This window comes from Lichenostomus cassidix, chromosome 15, assembly GCF_008360975.1.
Source record: "Lichenostomus cassidix isolate B80296 chromosome 15, HeHo_3.0, whole genome shotgun sequence".
Taxonomy (NCBI): domain Eukaryota; kingdom Metazoa; phylum Chordata; class Aves; order Passeriformes; family Meliphagidae; genus Lichenostomus; species Lichenostomus cassidix.
In genome coordinates, this window is record NC_139496.1 from 7,336,839 (window position 1) to 7,359,816 (window position 22,978).

General features: G+C 56.0%; 1 protein-coding gene across 3 annotated transcripts; it reads right to left on the reverse strand.

Annotated features, from left to right (window-relative positions):
• Positions 1-1,531: 1,531 nt before the first annotated feature.
• On the reverse strand, positions 1,532-15,914 carry TBX1 (T-box transcription factor 1). 3 transcript variants are annotated; one of them, XM_085075821.1, is made up of 9 exons: positions 14,814-15,914; positions 13,430-13,555; positions 11,786-12,248; positions 8,501-8,602; positions 6,919-7,090; positions 6,527-6,682; positions 5,067-5,134; positions 4,758-4,858; positions 1,532-4,005 (listed from the first exon to the last, which is right to left on the reverse strand). In XM_085075821.1, the coding sequence occupies exons 2-9, from the start codon at positions 13,461-13,463 to the stop codon at positions 3,569-3,571; spliced, it is 1,533 nt and encodes a 510-aa protein (XP_084931947.1). In that variant the 5' UTR covers positions 13,464-13,555; positions 14,814-15,914; the 3' UTR covers positions 1,532-3,568. The 3 variants fall into 3 exon arrangements, with proteins under 3 accessions (XP_084931947.1, XP_084931946.1, XP_084931945.1); XM_085075820.1 differs by lacking the exon at positions 14,814-15,914 and having other exon boundaries at positions 11,786-12,197; positions 13,430-13,677; XM_085075819.1 differs by lacking the exon at positions 14,814-15,914 and having other exon boundaries at positions 13,430-13,677.
• Positions 15,915-22,978: the final 7,064 nt, after the last annotated feature.

The window sequence follows — 22,978 nt, forward strand, 5'->3', positions numbered from 1 at the left end:
CATCTGATGGGGACTACCTACACAATTCTAGCTGAAGAATTCCTGAACAGGAGGAAAGACTAAAGAGAACATCTATGAAATGTGTAAAACAGTGTGCATGAACACCACAAATACACAGGAGTTTCATCCCCATGTTCCTATCCTACATTGAATTTAGTCAGATCCATTAGCAAGGAAAGAATAAAATCAACACAAAAAGCCATTTCTGGAGCTATCCCCAGTGTTTGGGTTAAGTGATTAAGCAAAGGCTGCCGTTGTTCTGCCTGCATGTGCCTAATCCTGGATTTATCCACTGAGCTAAGTGATGTGGTTTTCAGACCTCAGAAGCAATCAGTAAATTCAGCCTGTACCTCTGGAAAATAGACACATGGCTAATTTATTCTCTAGCCCCATTTGGAAGAGAAAAAGAGAGCTTGTAACATTCACACTTGGGCCTGTTTTACAGCAGCTTTTAAATACACAGTGCTTCGTGTGACTTGAGGTGAACACAAGTGGAATTATTGCCTGGAAATGCTGCCACCCTCTTTCTTAGTATGTGCTGTGGACCTCGGTGACAGCATGGACTGAGTGAAGTTTAAGCAGACATGTAATCAAATCATACAAGTCATTTGTCAAATGAATCTACAATACACAGATAATGCATGGCCTACACATGATATATCCTGACCAACTGGCTGACACGTAAAATGACATTCAAGTGTCACAGATTTTCTGTGATTTTCAAAAGGCTTCTACTAACCAACGTGCAGCATTATGGGGTTTTGTTTGTTGGAAGTGGGTTTTTTGCTGTGATAGAAAAATAATCCTTTTTGCTTTCCAGATCTGTAACACTCCCACCCAGTGAGACAGACATAGCTATGGAAGGAGGGACACCAGTCAAAGCCCTGAGGAATCTTGATTTAAGGATTAAAATATGATGTGAAATAGACAAACATGCTTCATGTGAACATATATGAGCACCTTGCATGTTGATGGCCTAAAAGCAAGGTTACAAATACCATTTTCATAGTTCAGACTGTAGCCTTGACACAGTTGCATGGTCTCCTTCCCATTCAGCCCCAGGACTTCTGTAGTGGTTCTTTAGGACAGAACACAGACTAGTGATCCTGAGGGCTCACTGCCCAAAGCCATAGCTTGAAGTTCTGTGGTTTTCTCTTCTTCTAACAAACATAAAATTAAAATACCTACAGTCAAGGCAAGGACCTTGAGCCACTTTTGTGAAGGGCGCAGTTTAGTCCTGGCATCTTGGGTCATTCTATGTGTGTTTAAAGAAAACAGGTGCTTACCAATACAAACAGATCTGTTTTCACCTGGGAACCCCAACCTTGCAAACTGTTGTATTGTGATAGATACCCACAACCACAGGCACCTCCAGCAACTAGGGACAGAAGGGAAGGAGCAATCACCTATGGAGAGCCACTGTTTGTTCAGACTAAGATCCCTCCTTATTTTAATGACCTCATTTTGTAGGGGAGGCTTCGACTTAAGAGCAGACAAAATGACAAATATACACAAATAATCAAACAAGAAATGAAGGAAAGAAAGAAGAGGAAAAATATTTATAAATGTCACTGTCCAATGTCTTTTCAATTTAAATGAAATAAGATTATCTACATATATCTACAAATATCTACATGTATCTACACTGTTTGCAGATATGATTCTTTGGTTGTCTTCACTTTTTTTCCTATGCTGCAACTATCAAGAAGAAAAAAGTGTTTGTATAATCTTTGAAGGAAATAATAAATATAACAACTTCATTAAACGTTTGACCAAAGCTTTGGCACTAATCAGTTTACAGATAACAAATCATACTGAAAACTCTGAAATAACAGCGGCAAAGCAATAGCAATAGAGCACATCCGAGAACCATTTCCCACTGACTAATAATAAGCACAAGGCTATTTTACATCAACCTTTCTGAGAACATTAGTTATGGTTTAGTCAGACATTAAGAATCTCACAATTCACTGCAAATGTCAAATAAAATACATGTTTCTTGCACAAGTCTTTTTTATGGATCCAGATATATTTTTTTAACAGAAAAAAATTACATAAAATATTCATGGTAGCCTGTATCCCTTCTTAAACCTTTCCACAAAGGTTTTGAAAGCCCAAAGCCCACTGCCAGAGACAAAATAAACATTGCTATTAACACTGCCACCTGCACAAGGAAAAGAACATGTTTTAAAGGGCTTGTAATGAAAATGCACAAACATGGATGAATAGATGACTTTAAAAAAAATAACCCCCCATCTTTCAATAGAGTTGTGGAAGAATCAGAAAAGTGTTCATAATACTGTACACAGCTGAGGAGCTGCTCAATACCTTCTCTGAACACAAAGAGACTGCCTTTGGTGAGCATCTGACAAAACCACAAAAACACAAGCCAACTATTCAAAACACATCACTGGAGAAACTGTGATGAACAGGGCCATCTTTTTAACAGTAGGAACGACTACTGAATGAAGATATTACAGGAAAAATAAAAAAAGTACTTACCAGCATTAAGAGAGAAGATGCAGCAAGTAGGTAGTGCAGAATAGGTGCTTTGGGACTACTGCAGTTTGGGTCAGCCAAATATAAAGGGTGAGCCAGTCTGAGATAAAAACCCCTGAAGTCCCTCTAAAAGGCACCTCCATAGGAGAGCATTCAAGAGCTCGGGAAAGGATGCAGGAAGGCAGGACTGTGTGAGGATGCCTGGGAAGCAGGTGAAAACACACAGCCTGAACTCCGTGGATATTCCCCCACCCCCAGGCTGGTTTCTAGACCTTTGCATCTATTGTTGGGAAAACAAGATGCAAACACAGCTGCACGTGGCTGTGCCCTTGGCCACAGGCCCTTCTCAACAGCTCCAGAAAATGCTGCTGTGGATAAGGCATCCCAGTTAACCCCAGTGAATACAAGTGGGTCAGAGCTGGAGGAGAAGTGGGAAATTTGTTCTGGCAGTGAGGATTCAAAGCGTTCCCTTAAACTAAACTCTGCTTCTCCCAATAATCTCCTCAAAGAACCACCTGAGCCACCTGTGAACGAGGCCTCGGTGAGCCCCGGGTCGGGAGAGACGGACACCGGCATGTGCAGGACGGCTCACGGCTCAGGCCGGCCCCACAGCCCCTGCTCGGTGCTCACGGACAGCTCCCGTGGTCAGGAAACACCCGTGGCACCGCCAACACCGGCGGTAACACCAAACCTCCGTCAGAAGAGCGGGTGGGTGACCGTGAGGGAACAAGTCACTTCACCGCTGCCGCCTCCCCGTCCACCCACCGCATCCCAGCCGCCCGACGGTCCTCGGTGCCCGGCACGAACGGAGGCGCGGGGGAACAGGGAGATAAGGACATATGGCTTCATTTATCAAAGTGCAGCCGCGGGTCACCCCGCGATGGATCTCCCGGCACCGCCGCCCTCACGGCCCCCGCGGGGCGGGGCGCTGGGCGGGGCCCGGCTGCCGGCGATTGGGCCATCCGGCTGTCAATCAGATGGCGCTGGCCAATCAGCTCACTCGTAAGGCGGGAGGCGAGGGAAAGGCGGGAAGGGGGAGGGCGGTGTCTCTCGTGCCGCCGGTGCGCCGTTACCGGGGCCCGTAGTCGTAGCCGGCGGGCGCCCCGGCCGGCGAGTACATGTTGGCGGCCGCCGCCGCCGCGGCCGCCGCGTTCATGTGGTGGTGGTGATGGTGGTGGTAGCTGTGCCCGCGGATGCTGGGGAGGGGATAGGGTGCGGGCCGGCTCTTCGCCCCCAGGTAGTGGTCGTAGGCAGCGGCCGCCGCCGGCGGGTACTTGTAGGGGTGGTGGTGCAGCGGCTCCGAAGCGGAGGGCTCCAGGCGCAGTTCGTGGTGCGGCGGGCTGGGCCGGCCGCCTCCCGCCCCGGCCAGCGGCACCAGCCCGCCGCCTCCGCCCGGCAGCGCGGGGCTGAGCACGCGGGACATGAGCTGCTGGTGCGCGGCCTCGGCCTGGTGCAGCGCCGTCCCGCCCGCCTCCCGCTCGAACTCCCGCCGGCTCTCGGCAGCATCTGCGGGGGCAACAGCGTCAATGCGGCTGCGACGGCGGGACGCGCATCCGAACACACGGGAGAGGGGCGCGCGAAGGGAAGAGCGGGGCTGCGAGCGGGGCTTGCAGCAGCGGCATGCGGCGGGAACGAGACTGGCGGGACGGGACCTTCTGACTGCGATAAATGGAGCTGAGTTGACTGACAAGCTGGTGCACGCCTGACATTTTTGCAATTGTGTAACACTAAACAAATACAGACTTCCCTTTATTTTGCAGGCCCGGAGTGCGTTGGAAGAAAGGCCTTCGGTTGTCTTTGCAGTTGTTTGCTCTGGGTAATGGAAAAGCAGTCAATGAGCAGAGGTGCTGTTCGACCTGACTGCAGCTCCTGAATGGAGTGGGTCGGCCCTGAGCGCACTGCCGAGGTGCATTAAAAGGGCAACGCGGGAAGGAACCTGTGGCCAGCACTGCATCCCTGCTTGAAAAGCTGAGTCTGTTGCCAAAAAGTCGAAAATGGGACTCTAAAGGCAAAGGGCAGTGTTTTTTAAAGCAGCAAAGTTTTTTAAGCATAGCAACAGTAAGTGTTGTAGTCCGAGGAAGAACGAATTAGGCTATGAAGGTGTGTCTGTTTAAAAAATTAGTGTTAGCACAAAGCTCATTAGCAATGGGGCTGTGCACCAGCGTGGTGAGCAAGGCTGGCCCCAAGCATGCATGCACGGGCCGTGCAGGCCAACAGGGCCTGCGTGATGGGCTGGTCTAGCCATTGGGGGCTCTCACCTTTCTCTGTCCCGTTCTGGTGGGCCGGGGAAGAGACTGGGTTCCGGGATCTGGCAAAAGCGCTCATGAGAGGAAGAGCCCCTGGCCTGTGGTTCCTGGGCCTGGAAGAGGAAAGGGAGAAGTGACAAAGAGCTGATGGTCCAAGAGAATGAGCAACTGGAGCATTGCCTCTGTGAGCTGGCAGCTGGCAATCGGGGCCCAATACAGTGTCTCCCTCCATGCAAGCCTTGAGCAAATGTAAGCTGGGCAGATGCATGTGAAAATAGGGTGAGTGGGGTGTAACCATAATCAATAAAGGCACAGCCTTACCAGTCCTCAGGGTCACAGTCTCTAAATCCCTTGGCAAAAGGGTTGCTGGCGATTTTCAGCTGTGTGATCTGTAAGGAAAAGTGACAAAATGTCTCAAAGCAGCACACAGAGCTCCCTGGCCAAACAGCAAGTGTGTCCCTGAGCAGGCTTTGGGACTCAGCAGTGCTTGGTGTAACAGAGAGAGTCCAGGTGGAGTCAGGGTGTTCTCTACCACAGATCACAAACGTGTGCTTTCCCTCTGTTAGAAAATGTGGGCTAATATGCTACCTAATAGGAGTTCAAGGTGAAGGGACAGGCAGTCTGAGTCAGCTGCAAAAGCTGAGTAAATGCACTTGTATAAGAAAATGCCACATTATATGGGTCACCACTGGAGCAGCTAAGACAAATCACTGGATAAATCATACTTATGTATTTATTTAATTCGCCGGGGAGAAGGCAGGACATTTTCTATATTTAAGCAAATCCACGGATAAAGTATGTGATTGTGAGTTTCCGGAATGGGTTGAAAAACAAACTTTAAGCCCCCTAGTGACAGTTCCAGCCTTAGAGGTCAAACTGATAGAAAGCAGGAGAGAAAGAGCAGCTGTCCGGAGCCATCAGGCAAATGCCAGCCGGGCAGGGACTCCAGAGTCCCTTAAAGGCACAGCCTTGCTCTGGCCTCGCTGCCTCCACCGGGGTGAGGTGCAGCCCGACCGCAGCATCCCGGGAGAGACCTCAGGTCGATTTGCTCGGAGCCAAAGCAGAGGGTGACACTGCCGCCGGCCGCTCAGGGACAGCCCCGGGACACAGTCCCGGTCTGGGTGGCATCGGCACGGAGCGAGGCTGTTCCGAGCAGCGCCGAAAAGCCCCCGCTATGAAATTGTATTTGCACTCACTGCTGGGATTCCTGCTCTTCACATTACACTGATGCGATTTAAAGGAGCAATTGGATTAACTGCTGCCCAGAAATCCGCATCAGACTGGGGGGCGGGGGGCGGTTGGTTTTGTTTTGTTTCGTTTTGTTTCGTTTTTAACATATAATTGTATTCTGGGGAGGGACAGAAAGCTACGAACTTAAGGCAATAAAATCGCAGATTTATCCAAACAAATTGTAAGTGACGTTTCGCAGCGGGAAGCCTGCAGTTTCCCCACTAGCCCCTGTCTCGGGTTTACATAGGTAATGAGGTCCCCCAGGCGCGGGGAAGCTGGCGATGGGGCTAGAGCCCACGTCGCTTCCTCGGCGTACACCGATGCAGCTCGGTGCAGCTCCCCAGCTATCGGGTTCCTTGCGCTGCCCGGAATGGGTTTAGCAGATGGGGAGGAGAAGGCGGGAATACCCCCAGCCACCCCCGCAGCCCGGCTTCCAACCCGGGAGCCGGACGAAGGAGCTGAGCCAGCGCCGGATGCACCCGCACCCGCGGTACCTCCGGGGCGACCCCAACCCCCGCTTTTGGTTGCCCCGAGCTCCGCTGCTGCCTCACCCGGTGGTTCTGGTAGGCGGTCACTGCCGTGAAACGCGTCTCCTCGAAGACGAAAGTTTTGAAGTTCTCCTCGGCATACTTCTCGCTGTCTTTCCGGGGGTCCACGTAGACCACGTGAAAACGCGGCTGGTATCTGTGCATGGAGTTCAAAATGATCTGAATGATAAAACGAGCAAGGAGACAATAACTGATCCAGGCGGAGCATGGAGAGAGGAGAGCGCAGCCACGGCCCTGCCGGCTCCCCTGCCCGGGGCAGCCGCAGGGCTGCGAGAGAATCGGGGTGTGGAGCCCCCGGGAGGGGCGCGGGCAGGGTCACCCCACGGAAATCACGGCGCGGGGAGTTCCCACCCGGTGCAGCCCCGTGTTGGACATCTTCCCCCGGGAGCACTTACATGCCCGTTGTCATCCAGCAAATTGTTGGTCAGTTTGAGCTTATCGAAGGAAACGATCTGCTTCATCCACTGCGCTCCTTTGGCTGGGGAGTCCGGGTGGTAATGGACTCTCCCGGGGGTGGCGGGGTCGGCTTTGCCGGCCACCAGCCAGGAGGAACTGTGGAAGGCGTACCTGCAGGAGGGGAAGGCACCCTCAGCCGCGGCCCGGGGAGCTCTCGCCTGCGTCCCTGCAGCGGCGCCCCGAAGGGCTGCAGCACCCACGGCCCCGCAGGACCGGCCCGGGACGATCCCCCCGGGCCACCGAGGGAGAAGCACCGCCTCTCCATCACTCCCGCTTCCTACGGCCACGAGAGGAACGAGCCCTTTTCCGCAGCCAGAATTGCTGCGGTGGGGGGATATAATATTTTGTCAGGTCGGTGATGGAACTGCCGTGAGAGAAGTCTGCAGCATGGAGGAAATTTATAGCTACCCGTGTAGATTTGGGAGAGAAGCCACAAAAGCTCCCCCTTCCTATAAAGAAAAGGGTGAAAAAGAGCCCTCTATACAGTAATATTCTGGCTTTAATTGAAGAGTGGAAAGTTGTGTGTAGATTAATAGCAGGTTCAGAATTTAGCAGCCTTTTTTCATTCTTTCAAAGTACATATTCGACAGTAACATTTAAAACAGAGAAACCAATCTTCTATACACGTGTTTACTTTAAAAGCCAGTGTTTGCACAGGGGGAATTAGACACCATTGGACTTGAGCAGAAACATTACTTTTTAAAGATATACTCAATTGGATGTTATATATCCTACTTCCCTTGACAAGCAAACATTTCTAGGACGCCCTGAGAATTTGGATATCTGTCTAAATATTTATATATCGAACCCTGTGATTCCTATGCGGGCTGCCTGCTCGGCGTCCTGATCTAAAGCTAAATACATAATGTGCCTTTCACTGTCTTAAAATTAAAGGGGCTCCAAACCAGACCACATCTCTGCCTTGTGAATTGACAGTTTCCAAGGTCTTCCTATACTGCCGCTGGAAACAAGGGCAGGGTTTTGTGGCTTGGGTAGCTGGTGTGCCTTTCCAGAGAGCAAAACCCACTCTCTTCACCCAAGCACCAAAAAAGTTCCCCAGCAGGCATGGCACAGCTCCGGGTCACCCACTGAGAGGCTACAGCACTGAAGGAGTACCGAGGGGATTTTTGTTAAGTGGCAAAGGGTGTTTGCCGGTGGAGACGTGTAGCAGTGCGACAAGGAGAGTTTTCTGGGCAGGACAAGGCAGCTCCTGCCCTGTGCCTATGGAAACCTGCCCTCCTGCCCACGTCGGTCTGGCCCCGGCTGCCTACAGTTTTGGTGCAAAGGCTGAGGGGGTCCTGCGGTCCGTGCAGCCGCTCCTGGCCCCAGACTCTTCGCAAGAGTGTGAAAGAGACCCCAAGTCAGCCACATCCTGCGTTCCCTCCCTGTCTCGCACCGACAGGTGTCATGCCCAGCGGCACATCCCCGAACCCCCGGAGGGCAGGAGCAGGGGGTGAGCAGCGACCCACCAATCCCTACTGCTCTAAGTACCGAGGGACAGGCTAGGTATTTGTTACTTACCGATATCGCTTGTCGTCCACTGGGACAAAATCCATGAGGAGCATGTAGTCAGCCATAGGGTCCATCCCGAATATCTTCACCTGGAAGGTGGGGAACATGCGCCTGGCACAGAGAGGAGAGACAGAAGTGCTAAGTTGAGGACAGCGGGGAGCCCTGAGGAGGCAGCGCAGGTCCCTTCCCCTCCAGCTGCTTTGATACCTGCCCGGTTGCGATGACAAGTCCCCTCGCAGAAACCATCGGCCAGAGGAAGAGGTACATACACCCAAGCTGCATGGAGAGAGTGTCTGCCGTGTTCCCTAGCCCTCGGCAGCATCCCAAAGGCGAGCCGGGGCAGTCCTGCCTCTCCTGCCGGCTCTGGGACAGTTTGTATCAGACACCTCAAATGCCCCACTGCGGTGGAATGGAGAGGCCAGGGGGAACTAGAGCATCCTCGGCCTTTGCTATGGAGAGATCAAGTGAAAAGAATTTCTTCCCCGTGGTTTTCCCATCATTTTAGCTGACCTGACTGGAGGCAAATGCAAGGCATTACCCTGTCTGCAGACCCATACCCTAACCCGGAACAGAGCCTCGGGAGTCTCGGGCAGCCCGTGGGGCATCTAAGATCTCCTGCAAACGACACAAGGTGATCGAGTTCTCACTTGTGCAGCTTCTGTACCCACCAAACTGCGTCCGTTCGAAAGCAGTGGCTGCAGCAGCAGCGTGGCCCCTGGGGGCAGCGGGAGACCTCTCGGCGGGGAAGGACTAGAGGGCAGCGGGGATCTCCTAGAAAGCCCTGTCCCGAGTCCACTTGATTGCGAGGGCCCGGTCGGGCTCCTGCTCCCCGACCTTTTCGGGACGAAAGGAAAGCAGAAAGGAGCCCAGGGCTCCCGAGCAGGGCAGGTTAGCCCCCGCGGCTGCTCTCCCCGGTTCTGCTCTGCGCCGTCCCCCGGGGACCCAAAGCTAAGGCGAAACGCGGATCGCTCAGGGAGGGCATGATTCCTTCAAGGGGCTGAAGGACAAATGCGACCGGCGGTGGGCTAAGGGAAGAGGCCGGGAAAGCCCATCCGTCCCTCCCTCCTGCATCTGCACACACCCGGGCCAGGGCCTGGCCCGCGGCTCCCCGGCGGGACACACCGAAGACGTGCCCTGGCGTCGGGGCTTGTTATGCCTTCGTTTCGTTTTACATAGTAAACCAAGCAAGCGACGGTGGGCAATATTTCGGGAAGGGGTTTGCAATATTTCGAGAACGGGGTTTGCAGCCATTTAAAAACCTAAGTCCTAACCCCCCTGAATAAACAGCCCGATCAAACCCAGACACAGACAGCCCCCCCCCACCCCGCCCCCGGCTTGTTGTCGGGGCGCACGGCCGGACCTGCTGTTCTGTGCCGCTGTCCCCCTTGGAGGGGAGATAGGGCAGCGCGCCTCTGGCTCCGAGCTCTTCCAGACCGGGCCCAGCACTGCCGGGCTGCATCGGGATCGGGCGGCGGCGTCTCCCTCTCTGTAAAGCTTTAGCAAACTCTGGAGGACGTTTTCAGTCGCTCCCTCTGGTATTATTATTTTTAAACGTGTAAAAGCCCCCATTAGCTCCAATTCCGGTGTTTCTTGTTTTAAAACTTAGTTTTAAAACAAACAACCTGAGATGATAAGACCCATCTAGACAAACAGCAGGACCAGCCCAGAGGCGCTGGGAGAGAATAGGCTTTGCAGCGCCTTCCCCGAGCCTTTCCTGCTGGTTTTACCCCGTTTTCTCCTGTTTTTACTCGCCTGTCTGGAGATTCGACAGTGTCATAAAGTAAACGAAGAAAAGGGTGGGGGAAAACCCCCCGATTCAATTCGAGTTGGTTAATTTCTGAAACCTTTTGAAGTTGCATATTTGCAATCTGTTCACTCTTCTGGGAGAGCTAAGAAAGCCAGATCGTGAACTCCTGTTTGTAGAGAGCCTCCGCCTGGAGCCTGAGCGACCTTTTCCGCTAAGGAAAGCAACGCCGAGCCCGGCGCCGGGCTCAGGGGCCGCGGCCGGAGACAGCGGACTGTGCGACCCGGCGCCGGGGCAGGCACCGTCTGCGGGAAATCCCACCCGGGTCCCGCAACGCAGCGCCGGCTGCTTTTGCACCGGGCACCACGGTAATTATTTTAGGAAATCGCTAATTAAAAAAAAAAAAAGAAAAAGAAAGAAAAAAAAGCAACTGTGTACATGTACACATATTTCATTTTTTGTATCTTCGGGACCCCCAAAATCGCTAGCGGGAGAGCGGGAGCGCACGGCTGCGGTCACCGCTCTTGCCAGACCGTTCGGAGCGGAGTCCGACCCTCTCCCCCGGCCATCCCGCCGCAGTCAGCCCCGGGGCGAACTGAGAGCAAGCAAAGGGGGATTCCTTAATTTGTTTGTTTTTCTTTTCTCCCTGCCGCCGGATCGCTTTAAACCAAGGGAAGAGTCAAAGCCTGGACAATTCGCAGCTCTGCCCGGAGCCTGGCGGGGAAAGTTTCGCAGTTCTGCCCGAGCCGCCGCGGCCGCGACGCTTCTCGGGAATCTCCATTAAATGCAGTAACTAACAACTGCAATTGGGACTCCTCTTCCCCCATATGTTTCGCTCGTTTCTAACGCGATCGCATTAGCCGCTTTCTTTGTTCCCTGGCCGGGAGCGGGGTCCTGGCCCCGGAACCGCGCCGCAGTAGCCGGAGCAGAGCCGAGAGGAGCCGGGCTCAGCCAGGCTCGTTACTTGCTAACCGGGAAATACAACAGCCCTGGAACACGCTTCAAGGTGCAGAATTAGGGTCTGTTCGCGTCTCCGCCGGAAGGAAAAGATCTGCCCGTGCTAAGAATGTATTTAGCAGGTTTTGCACGCTTTGTATGTTCATTTTTTCTGTCCCCCGTGTCGTTGCTGTTCGCCCCGGGAGCACGCACTGTGCTCCATAAACACGGATCTAAGTCCCGTGCGGGGTCACAGCCGAAGGCGCCCGGAGGAGCACAGCGCCCTTTCCAGCGGGAGTGAAACCCAGTGCCCTGCCTGCCATTCCCCGCACGCCTTCGCCGTCAGCCCGCAGCAGCCGCGCGTTGTTCCGCAGCACCGAGGCCTTCGGGCCGCAAGAGCCCGCAGATTTCGCCCCAGGAGAAGCGCAAGGATCAAATGACGGCGACCGCTGGGCCAGGCCGCTCCGCGACTCGCCCTTGGGCAGCTTCAATTTCCCCCCAAAACTGCGAATTCAACCGCTCACGGCCGGACTCCCCCACCCCGACTGGCCTGGGTGCCCGGGTACGGAGGGAGCGGCTGGAGAGCCGGGGCCTCCCGGGAGCTCCGCACTGACCTGCCTGCCTTGGTGACGATCATCTCGGTGCCCAGCTGGTTGAACTCGTCCCACAGTGCCTTCATCTCTAGCTGAACGCTCACGTTGGCTACCTTCGGGTTCTTCTTCACCGGCGCCTTGGCCCCGGCGGCCGCCCCCGCGGAGCAGCCCGAGACTGCGGCCGGCCCCGCACCGGCTCCCCCGGCTCCCTCGGGCTGCTCGGGGCCTGGGGGCGGCGGGTTGGTCCCGGCGGCCGCCGCCGCCCCACCGAAAGAGTAGCCGTGCTGAGGCTGGGGCGGCGGGTGCGGGTGCTGCTGAGCCGTGCAGGGTTCGTAGTGCGGCGGCTCATGCTGTCCGTACGGGTCCCCCGGGGAGGGGGAGAGGTGGTACCCCCCGGAGGCGTTCAGGCTGCTCAGGCTGTTGGCCGTGAAAGCTGCAACATCGCAAAAATGGGACAGCTGGGTGAGCCAGGGGCTGGAGATAGCTGAAATCATTCCAAAAACAGGCGGTCAGGGCTCCGCTCCGGCTCCCGCTTTCCCCCCAGCTCCGCGCCGCTCCGCGCGGCCCCCGCCTCCGCACCGGCTCCGCGGGGTGCCCTCCGCCTCCTCTCCTGCCCCGCGCCCAGCCCAGCGGGGCGCCTCCCCCTTTCCGCTTTGCTTGGCCCCAGCCCCGCTCCCCCCGAGGCAGGCGGGGAGCTCGCTACTCCCGCTGCCTGCCTGCTTCGGCTCTTTTTTTTTTCTCCCCTTTTTTTTCCTCTTCTTTTTTTTTTTTTTTTTTTTTTTTCCTTTGCAAACATGAGAGGTCTGCCAAGAGCCGCGGCGGTGCAAAGCCCGTGCTATCTCTGCAGGCCTCCCTCGCCACACACCACTTGGGACAAAGCAAACTCCCTCCTTTCAGCCCCCCATTCAAAAAACGGGGGAAAAAAAAAAAAGAGGAGTGGGGGATCTCAGAGAAAGAAAACCGGCTCTTATTTCCGTGTAGCTACGCTGCTGCAGGTAACGTCCCTCGCTCTGGAGCCGCGGGGCTGTGGCTGACAGGGGAAGTCAGATCTGGTTTGGCAATGCCCTATTCCTTCCATCCCCGGACGAGAGAGGGGGAACAGGCTGGGACCAGAGCAAAGCTCCGGGTCCGTGCCGAGAAGCACCGGGACCGTCCCGGCTCAGCAGCCCTCGGCCGCCGGCCCGAGCGGGCCCTGCGGCGCATGACAGGCCGCCCCGGGGAACGGCCCGCTCCTTCGGGTCCCCTCCGATGCTGAAGGACTCCTCGAGGTCCCGAGGGTCTCTTGAGTTATTTCCGTCGCAGCCCCCAGGCCGGACAAGGGCTGCAGAGCCGGTGGGAGCCGAGCCCCGGCCTGCCGCTGCCCCGGGCACGGCCGGCGCTGCCGGGGGATGCTTCAGCACCTCCGAGAAGACGCGGGTCCCTGCGGCGGAGCCGTCGAGAGCTCCTACCGGGGCACGGGCAATGCCTTTCTCTAAGGGAGGGCTACAGGGGCCCAGGCATGCCGGGACGAACGGCAAAGCCCCCTCCGATCGGCCCGCGGGCAGGCCGCGTTCTGTGCGCTGCCCCTGGCCCGGCTGCCGGCCCGGGCCGAGCGAAAAACCCTTCGATACGCGGTTGCCGGTGGTTCCGTCCCCACAGTCCTGCGGGGCCGAGCGCGGCACTCACCTTCCATGTCCCTGGTGACGGTGCTGAAGTGCATCTTCTGCGGGCGGCAGCCGGGGCGGGCGGGCGCGCTGCGGCCGCCGCGGCGCTCCTCCAGCGCTCCTTTCCCTGCTTGCTCGGCGGCGGCGACTGAAATCAGAGAGGCGATACTGAAAGCATTTGCCTTGGGAGACAGAGGGCTGTTTTCGTCCATAGGGGAGACACCAATGCAGGAGCAGCAGCCGCGGCAGCCTCCCACCACGAGCCCCCCCTCCCACCCCCTCACTCCCCTCCTTTCTACCACACCATCCAGGGAGGTGCGAACGAGACCCCCTCCTTCCAGACGGGGGGGGGCGGGTGGGGAAGGGAAACTTAAAAAAACATAATTCCAACAGAAAACAACCTAAACCCTCTGCCCCCCCGGGAAGGGCGTTGGGGAGCAAGAAACTTCCCCGGGCCCTTTGTAGCAAGCGCCGAGCACCGCAACGGCAGACCGAGCTCTGTCAGCGAGAGGGACTGGGGTGGCAACAAATAAATAATCCCACTTATTTCTTTTCCGGGGTCTCAATTTCTCCCGCACCCCAACTTTGCTCCTTGCGATTTATTAATTTATTTTCTGTCTTCCCTTCCCCTCAACCACCACCTCCTGCTTCTGCCCCTCTCGTCCCCTCCTTTTCTCCTGCACGTAGGGAAAGTGTCTCCCTTATAGACGCTTTCCCCCATTCAGTGGCTGGGAGGCGTCACATGGAAGCCGGGGGAGTTTGCCTGCAGAAGCGGCGGCGGCGGCGGCGAAAGCGAAGCGAAACTCCTGCCGAGACGGTGTCAAAGGGCTGGGGAGGCCCTTCCCCGCCTCCCGGGCACGGCGAGCGGCCGCCGGGGAGGGATGGGATGTGCTGCGGGGCGGGCGGAGGGGCCGGCGGTGTCAATCACGGCGCCAGGAGCCGGCCGACGGGAAGGGAAGAGCCGAGCCGAGCCGAGCCGAGCCGAGCCCGGCGTCACGCTGCGGATGTCCGGCACCGAGAGAAGGGATTGCTCTCTTCCTCCAGCTCGCATGCACCGCAGGGCCCGGGGCTCGGTGGCCGCGGGGACTCGCAGTCCGAGCCACCGCAACGGGCGGGGTCTGGGCACGTCAGGGTGCGCTGCGGGCACAGGTACCGCCGGCCGCTTCGCTCGCATGGGATCCCTCCAGCCCCGGGCCACTAAACCCCTAAAGCACCCGTTGGCGTTCGAGCATTTCCTTCGCCAAAAAAAGCGGAGAAAACGGAAAACAACGAGCACGGCGGCAGGCGAACTCCTGCCCAGCCCAGTGTGAGAGCCCGCTCCGTCGGCAGCACCTGCACGGCCCGTCTGGGCCGGGAGCCGCGCCGGGTTCCCGCTCCTGCCCCGGCGAGGACGAGGCGCTACTCACCGCCCGCTACCGGCCCCTCGGAGCGCCGCGGCTTTCCCCGGGCCCTTCCTTCGCATCGGCGCGGGGCAAGGCGACGTGTCCGCCCCGCCGGGCCCGGCCCGACCCGGGTACCAGTACCGGTCCCGGTCCGCGCTCCGGTGCCGGTTCCACCGGGCCGGTAGCTGCACCAAGATCCTGGGGAAGTGCCCCGACGGGGCGGGTGGAGCCGTGGGGCGCGCCGGTGGCTACCGTCGCGATGGGGGTTGCATAACCCGAGCGATGCGCGGAGAGCCGGAGTGAGCAAGCGGGTTATATATAGCTGCCCTGTCTGTAGCCTGCGGGGCTTGATTCTTCTGTTGAAATATTATCTTTGGATGTGGTAAAAATATTTGCAGAGAAAAATCTAGACTACTCTTACATATTTGAGCATATGTTTCTGCAGCTAACGGCATAAGGGCAGAGCGTGACATGATCGGTGTTTTGTTTCTTTTCTGCTGCTGCTGCTGCTGGCAGTGCAGTTCCCGGCCGGGGCAGCTTCTGTCCCGAGATCAGGGACACGCCACGGAGAAGAGTGTCCCGGTGCTGACCCGCGCTGCTCACCTGGCGGCAATACAAGAAGGAGGGGAAGGGATTTCGTTCGGGCTCGCCGGGGCAATATCGGAAGAAAGCGAGGAGTCGCGGGTGCGAGCTCCAAGCCTCCTGGGGGAACTCAAGGGCTGATGCAAGCGGGACGCGGGGAACCTGCCCCTTCCCCGAGGTGCCTGGCTCTGGACAGCCTCTGCTCCAGGAGGAAAGAAAATATTCCCCCTGGAAATTAACAAAAGACCCGAAACCAACGCCCCAGAGGAGTTTAGAGTTGCTGTCCCCACTTTAATTGCCCGCACCGTTTCCCAGGTTTATTCCTTCCTCCTTTCCTGCTTCTTACATAAAGCTCCAGCTGTAAGAGATGCCACAGCCGGGACGGACCGGTCCCTTGGCCTGTCCACGCGGCCGGTGGAGTAGGGGTTGAGCGGTGTCTACCAGGAATAGGGGACCCGCCGGGAATCGTTGTCGCCTGGGCGGCAGTGGAGCGGGTCCCCGACAAATCGGGGGGCTGCAACCCCGCAATCCCAAATCCCTGAGACGAGACCCCGCTGCCCCGCTCCCACATCCCCTGCCCAGTCTCGCAGCCACGCGGGGTTCCCACACGCGTGAGTGGCACCGGGCGGAGCCGAGACGATGGAGGGGAAAACCAGTCCTGGCTGCCCTGCGACAGGAACCTCGCAGGGACAGAACCCAGCCGAAGGAGAGGGTGGCACAGCACTGTGCAGCAAGCGAGATCGACCCCTTTCCTGCACCCTCAAAAGGGCCTGTACCTAGAGGCCGCGTTTGACAGGCGTCCCGAGGATGCATGTCCCGTTCCTCGATCGCTCCGACTTGGCGGAGCGGTGCAAAAGCGCATCCAGTCTCGACGAGGGGTTGCTAGCCCCGCCGTTAGCCATTACTGCTCTGCCCCTGGCTCAGCATTCGTCCGAAGGACGGGTGTCTGTGCTAGGATCGAGCCCGGAGGTTCTGCTCCCCGCAGGACACACCTCGCCCGAGCAAGGTTGTCCCGTCGCCTCTCCGCCCGGAACGGCGCGGTGCGGAAACGCCGAGAGCTCGACGCGGAAGAAAGGTTGGGACACCTCTCCCCTTTTCTCCTCATCCTCCGTGGACACACATCTGCTTCGTCCCGAAAAGCTCTAGCCCGACGGTTCAAAAGCCAGAGGAATGCAACGCGTGGCAACGACTTGTGCATTCCCCACGACGGCAACCCCCGAGGCAGCCCCCGAGGCCGAGCACCGCCGTGTCCCCGCCGCTCCATCACCTTTTCCCGACCCCCGGCGAGGCTTCCCCCCGCAGCAGACATCCGCTGCAACTCCCTCTCCTGTTTGGGCCCCGCACCCCACTATCCTCCAGAACTTTCAGGCGCGGAGGGGGAGGACACGGGTGGCTGCTGCCTTCGTCCTCCCTCTCAGGGGTCTCCCCGCCGGCACCGCTCCCCACGGGCCAGGCTAGGTGCCCCTGGTCACGGACACTCACACCGAGCAAGGGCCTTGTTGCTGCGGAAGTGCCCGGGTCCCGAGCCCCGGTTTCTCCGCGCACCTCGAGCCCAGGCCGTGTTGCAGGTGCGTCGCGGCCCCGAAGTGCTCTCCCCGCGCCCCCGGGACCTGGCTGGGATACAGCCCCGCGGTGCCACCTTCCCTCCGTCCGCCCTTCGCACTCACCCCTCCGCCAGCATCTCTCCACTCGTCCCTCCCGCGATCCCTCCTTTCTGCCCGCTCCCGGGCCCTTGCCCGGCCCCGCCGTCCCTCCCGCCCCCCAACCTCTGCACCCCGGCTGGCCCCCGGCGAGCCCGGGCTTGCGGGGGGGCGCAGACTCTGCAGGGGAGCTGGGGGCGGCTCCGCACGGCTCCGCACGGCTCGGCTCGGCTCGGCTCGGCCTTGGCACGGCAGCCCCGGATCCCCGCTGAGCCGCGGGGCAGCAAATAACTATCGGGAGCACAACGGCAACGAGCCGGGGCCGGGACCCCGCCGGGTCACTTCGCGCACACAAGCGCTCATGCCGTGTCTCCGCACGCTGCTCCCATGAACAGCTCAGGAGCGGAGCTCCGGACGGGCTCCGACGGCCGGCCCGGGAGAGTGAACCCCGCGGCCCCGCAGCCCCTACCCCCCGCGGCAGCACCGCCCGAGCAGCACGGGAAAGGCTGACGCTGCCTCGCTGGTGGTGATTCTGCTGGAGAAAAAAACCGCCGGTGATTTGTAGAGTTTCAACTAACGGGAACCGCGGACGTTTAAGGATTCGTTGTAAGGGTGGAAATAAAGAGGACACCGGGGACATCTCGGCAGGTGAAAAAAGCCTGAAGTTCCCGCTGCTCCCGGGAAGAACGGGGATTTTCTGGCATCTAATTTAAGACTGTTATCGATGAGTACTGTTTTTATATTTACAGTCATCCTCGTTATTACTCCGGCTACGGCGACTGTTAGCATGACTTTGCAACTGACGTTTGAACCGAAATGAACGATTTCTTTAAAAAAAAAATCAAATGTGTGAACCACATCTCACCGAAAAAGACAGTAAAACAGAAAATTGGGCAGAACAAAAGAAAGAAAGAAAGAAAGAAAGATAGATTAGGGAAAAAATAGGAAAAACGAAAGGAAAGGAAAGGAAAGGAAAGGAAAGGAAAGGAAAGGAAAGGAAAGGAAAGGAAAGGAAAGGAAAGGAAAGGAAAGGAAAGGAAAGGAAAGGAGAGGAGAGGAGAGGAGAGGAGAGGAGAGGAGAGGAGAGGAGAGGAGAGGAGAGGAGAGGAGAGGAAAGGAAAGGAAAGGAAAGGAAAGGAAAGGGAGAAAAGAAAAGGAAAGGAAAGAAAAGAAAAGAGAGAAAAGAAAAGAAAAGAAAAGAAAAGAAAAGAAAAGAAAAGAAAAGAAAAGAAAAGAAAAGAAAAGAAAAGAAAAGAAAAGAAAAGAAAAGAGAAAAGAAAACAGAAAAGAAATAAAGACATCGGAAAGACAGGCCAAACCGATAAGGACAAACGAACGAAAAGCGAGGCAAGGAGAGCCTGCGCTCCGCCGCAGACGCTTTGCCCGCCGGAGCGGTTTGGGCTGGGGGCACTGGCACCTGCGGCCCGGTGCCAGTCGCCGTCCCCGCGCGGGGCCCCGCAGGGTCCGCCGGGGTTCACTGCCCCTCTGCAGCTCGCTGGTTTCCCCGGGCCGCCCGGTGCCGAGCGGGGATTTCAGCCGCCCGGCGGCAGCGCGGCAGGTGCGCGGGTCCCGCGCAGCGCGGCTCATCCTCCGGCGGCGGCAGCCGCGGGCAGCGCCAGGCACCTGAGACCGCACGGCAGCGGCTTCTGCCTGGGCTGCCGCCGGGGGCCGCAGCCCCGCACAGCAGCCGCGCTGTGCTCTGCCGTGGGCGTGTGAGAGAAGAGAGAAGAGAGAAGAGAGAAGAGAGAAGAGAGAAGAGAGAAGAGAGAAGAGAGAAGAGAGAAGAGAGAAGAGAGAAGAGAGAAGAGAGAAGAGAGAAGAGAGAAGAGAAGAGGAGAGAAAGAGAAGAAAAAGGAAAGGAAAGGAAAGGAAAGGAAAGGAAAGGAAAGGAAAGGAAAGGAAAAAGGAAAGGAAAAAGGAAAGGAAAGGAAGATGGATAGAAACAAACAAGAGCAAAAGAGAGAATGAGAAAAAGAACAAAAGAGAAAGAAAAAAAGAATAAATGAACAAACGAAAGAAAAAGAAGGGTAACAAACTACCCAAGGAAGAAAGCATACAACACCCCCCCCCCCGTTTTACAACCAGCTCAATCAGCCTTATGAACAACAGTACTTTTCTTGCTAATAGACACTGATGTGTCAGTGAGAACTGGGACTTGTGGATCTCTGTGGGCTGCCTGACTGACAGGCACGGCAGGGAGTCCGTGGGGCTCTATAGGGCTAGGGAAATGGGACTGGGCTCCCGCAACCCTTGCACTCCCCACACCTCCCACTGGCTCCTGCTTTGCCAGCCTTGGCTCCATGTTATTTGCCATGGGGATTTCGGGCTGCTTTTACGGGGTCGCTTGCCTGCAGATCCCAATGTAGAGATCACGCACGGGGAAATTCTCAGAAATAAAACTGTCAGCCACTCTCTCCCAGCACACAGCCGGTGGAGTTTCTCCCTTTCCCCTCTTTTTTCTCCCCGCCCCACCCCCAGGCCCCCACCCTGACAACTGCTCGTGCTTCTCCAGTGAGATATCCATGCTCTCCTGCAGTGCAGCTGCCCTGTGTGGTCCACAGTTTGGGGCTATAAAGTTTTTGGGATCCTCACCCAGCCCCAGAGTGCACAGTTCCCTTGAGAGCTCCCGGGGTGGCCTGGGCAAGGGGACCTGACAGTTGGGGTCATTGCCTGGAGCTCCCCCAGCAGCAACTCCTGCTTGTCTGGTATTGAGTGCACCATCTACATCTAATACCAGTCACTCTCTGTCACTCCCCTCCTTATTACTGTTCATTAATGCTGTCAAAAAGCTCAGTACGGGGATGCTACTCTGCTGCCTGGGGCTGACACACACATCTGCCGCTAATAGGTATGAGTGAATTAGTGCCCATCCCCTCCTGCCTGGCCCTTTCCTCACTTTCACCCTGGCTCTGGCATGGATGGGGAAGCTCTTGTCCGACTGCCTGTGCTCCTTCAGTGCAGGGAAATGGGGCTGCAGCTACAGGGTAATGACGTGACTTTAGTTTGAAAGAAGGATTCCCCCCATCCCTCAGACTACTGAGGCGCCAAAAATGTCTTAGTTGAAGTGTATTTTGTTATTGCTGCACAAATTTGGGGAAGAGGGGGTGAGAAGTCCCGCAGAGCACAGGAAGACACTGCTGCTATCTGCATCCAAAGGCAAAGCAGCTACCCCACTGCTTCTTGCTAGATCCTTTCTGTGGAGCCAGAATCAATTTCAAGCCATCCACTTGCAGCTGCATTGCTAGAGGGAAGGTCAGGCATTTATCCACGACTCGGCTGTGGTTGTTGCACCGAAGGTTTATATTCACTCAGTGCCGCTGCAGCATCCTGTGCAGACATTTATTTTGGCTAAAGGCAGCCTGGTTCTCGTTTGGATGCAGTCACGGAGGCCTGACCCACGCAGGCGCTGTACACTGGTGGAGCCACTGTGGCTGTACAGGTTGTCTATGTGTGGATTCACTTCCACATAGGGGCCCAGATGGTTTCATCCCACAAGAGGTTGCAGTTAGATGGGCGGGGGTTGTCATTGCAGAGCTCAGTCAGTGTCAGGAGATGTGGTATCCCCAAAGCTCAATGTTTGCAGTTGCTGTAGCCTGTCTGGTAAGGATTTTTTCCTTGCAAGAACTTTTCTCCTTTTCTGTTAGGCCAGTAAAATAGCCCGGACATTCCTTGTTGTTCTACCTTGTCTCCTGTCACAGCAAAGAACAGATTAACATCACTTGTTCTGGAGCTCAGATGTTTTCACGGGGTTTGGTGTGGCAGATGATGATCTATATTAATCACTGACATAACACAGTATGTTAGCACAAACAAATGAACACAAACAACAAACCGCAGGGCTCAGCATGCTAATGGGAGGCTGCACAATCCACAGGAGATCCCTCTGAGATAAATCATCTCCCTGCATTGCTGGGTATTACATCGGACATGTTGCAAACTTAATCCAAGGGACATAAAGAATGGATGCTTCAGCTGATGTCAGCTGCTTCTTCAAATCCAATGCAGCATAAAAACTGGCTACATCATGGAGATTTTTCTTCTTGCGTCAGTGCTGGAGCTGAACCCTTTGGATCACGTCCAGCTGAGAGGCAGCAGGCTTTGCACTGCCACTGAGGGCAGATCACACATGTTAAAGTCCTACAGGAGAGTGCAGCCTCTGAGAGCAGAGACCAAACCTGAAGGTGAGCCCAGGACCCTTCCTGGAGCCCATGTTTGTCTGCAAAAAGCAAAGGTGCTTCTGCCAGCTTTGTTCTTCCTCCTTCATCTCCTTGTCACTTTACCCACTTGTGGATGTGCCTGTTCCTGAGGGATTTTGTGACCTGTCAACTGTTCTCGGCTCCATTTGCTGCTCCCTCATGGCCTGGGGGACACCTTTTGAGAGTGCTGTGGTGGGGCAGGTGAGGCAGGAGTGGTGATCCCTTCTTCATGCCTGCAGAGCCATACCGGTATTACTGACAGCACATCCCTCCTACCCAGGCAGAAAGATTTGGAGGATTTCAGGCCATTTCTCTGACTCCTGCTCCCACCACCCCATCACCCAGGCAGACACCCTGCTGTGGGTGCTGAGGACAGGCAGATTGCCTCTGCTGGAGCCCAAGGTTGCTGCAACAGGCAGGCACTGCAGTCAGACCCTGCGAGGCACAGAGACCAGCTGGACGGGTGGCCAGCCCTGCCTGAAGATGTGATGTGCCCTGCACCCTCTGTGCTCCTGCCTGCAGAGTCCTGGCCAGAGACCTGGCACCCCTTAACAGGCATCTCAGGGAAAGGAAGGGGAAGGGACTTCACCAGCCCTTAAGGAAAACCTTTACAATAGGTTTTGTAATCCTTGCACAAGCCCTGCAAAGGGCAATATTGTGTTACTAAAAAAGCATGGTGAAGCAGAGCAGAGCAGAGCAAGCCTCTGAGCTCCCAGTCCTGCCTCTGTAATACCTCAAACAAGTTCAACATGGGATTCCCAGGACTGCTTGGCACATCTAAATCCCTTTGCTGTTTGCACCTCGGTGTCCTTCTGTGCAAACAACAGTGATGATGTTTAGTCACCTTCAGAGAGCTGTTTGGCATTGAAAGGGATCCAGGATAATCTTGGCTTAGGTTTCGTATAATTTATTTATTGTATTTTTAGGTTTTATTGTACAAAGCAACACTGCACCATTTCTAGCTCTTCTCTGCTGACATCTTAGTTAGTACTCGTTCTTCCTACACATTAATTCAGTTAAAACGCCAGCTTGGAACCATTCAGGAATCCACACTGATGAGGATGTTTTACATTTCTTGTGATTTTCTCATATAATATTTTTAATGTAAAAGGCTGCTCAAATCTAACCTATTCTCATACACGTGTTTGCTGCATAAGGAACATCCTCCTTCTTGCCCTTCTAGGCTTAGAGACAGGGTTTGGAAACGACGTTTGAAGATGCACAATCAGGCTCCCCAGAGGTGAGAAGCAGCACAGCTGTTTCCTTCCTCACAGCTTTTTCTGGGGAGAACCTGGTTAAGCCAGTAGTGGGATCCCTGTCACCTGAGAAAGGCCCATGTGTAAGGGGACCCATAACACACCTGGGGCCAGAGCTGTGGTGATGACTGTCCCTTTGGGGCCACTGTCCCTGGAGGTGAGGGCTCTCCAACCGCTCCCACACATGGGTCACTGTGGTCCACAGGCACTTCCCGTGTACCACAGCCTGGGAAACGCTGCCATCCCTGCAAATCGCACGAAGTGACTGGCACTGAGGGGTGGTTCAATTTCAGGAACTGTCGATGCTCACGCCTTCCTCTGCGGAATTAGCACAAGGACAGATTAAAGAAAGCCAATTTCCTTTCTCATCAAATCAATTCCTTCTGGGGCAAACAAAGCCACAAGCGCAGTGCTCTTGTCCTCCCGTGATCTTGTGGTTTGCTCTGGTTGGAAGAGGCAGCTTTGGAAAACCCGAGCCCATTTCCTGCTCTGCGTGCTGCAGTGTATATCCTCGT

What these genes read in the sequence shown, in the direction of transcription:
- TBX1 (XM_085075819.1), bottom strand. Translation starts at nt 13,619, where the DNA reads ATGGACGAAAACAGCCCTCTGTCTCCCAAGGCAAATGCTTTCAGTATC. An exon ending in CGTCACCAGGGACATGGAAG is followed by an intron (nt 12,249 to 13,429) that starts GTGAGTGCCGCG and finishes GAATGATTTCAG; the next exon opens with CTATCTCCAGCCCCTGGCTC. An exon ending in CCAGAACGGGACAGAGAAAG is followed by an intron (nt 4,006 to 4,757) that starts GTGAGAGCCCCC and finishes TTGCCCCCGCAG; the next exon opens with ATGCTGCCGAGAGCCGGCGG.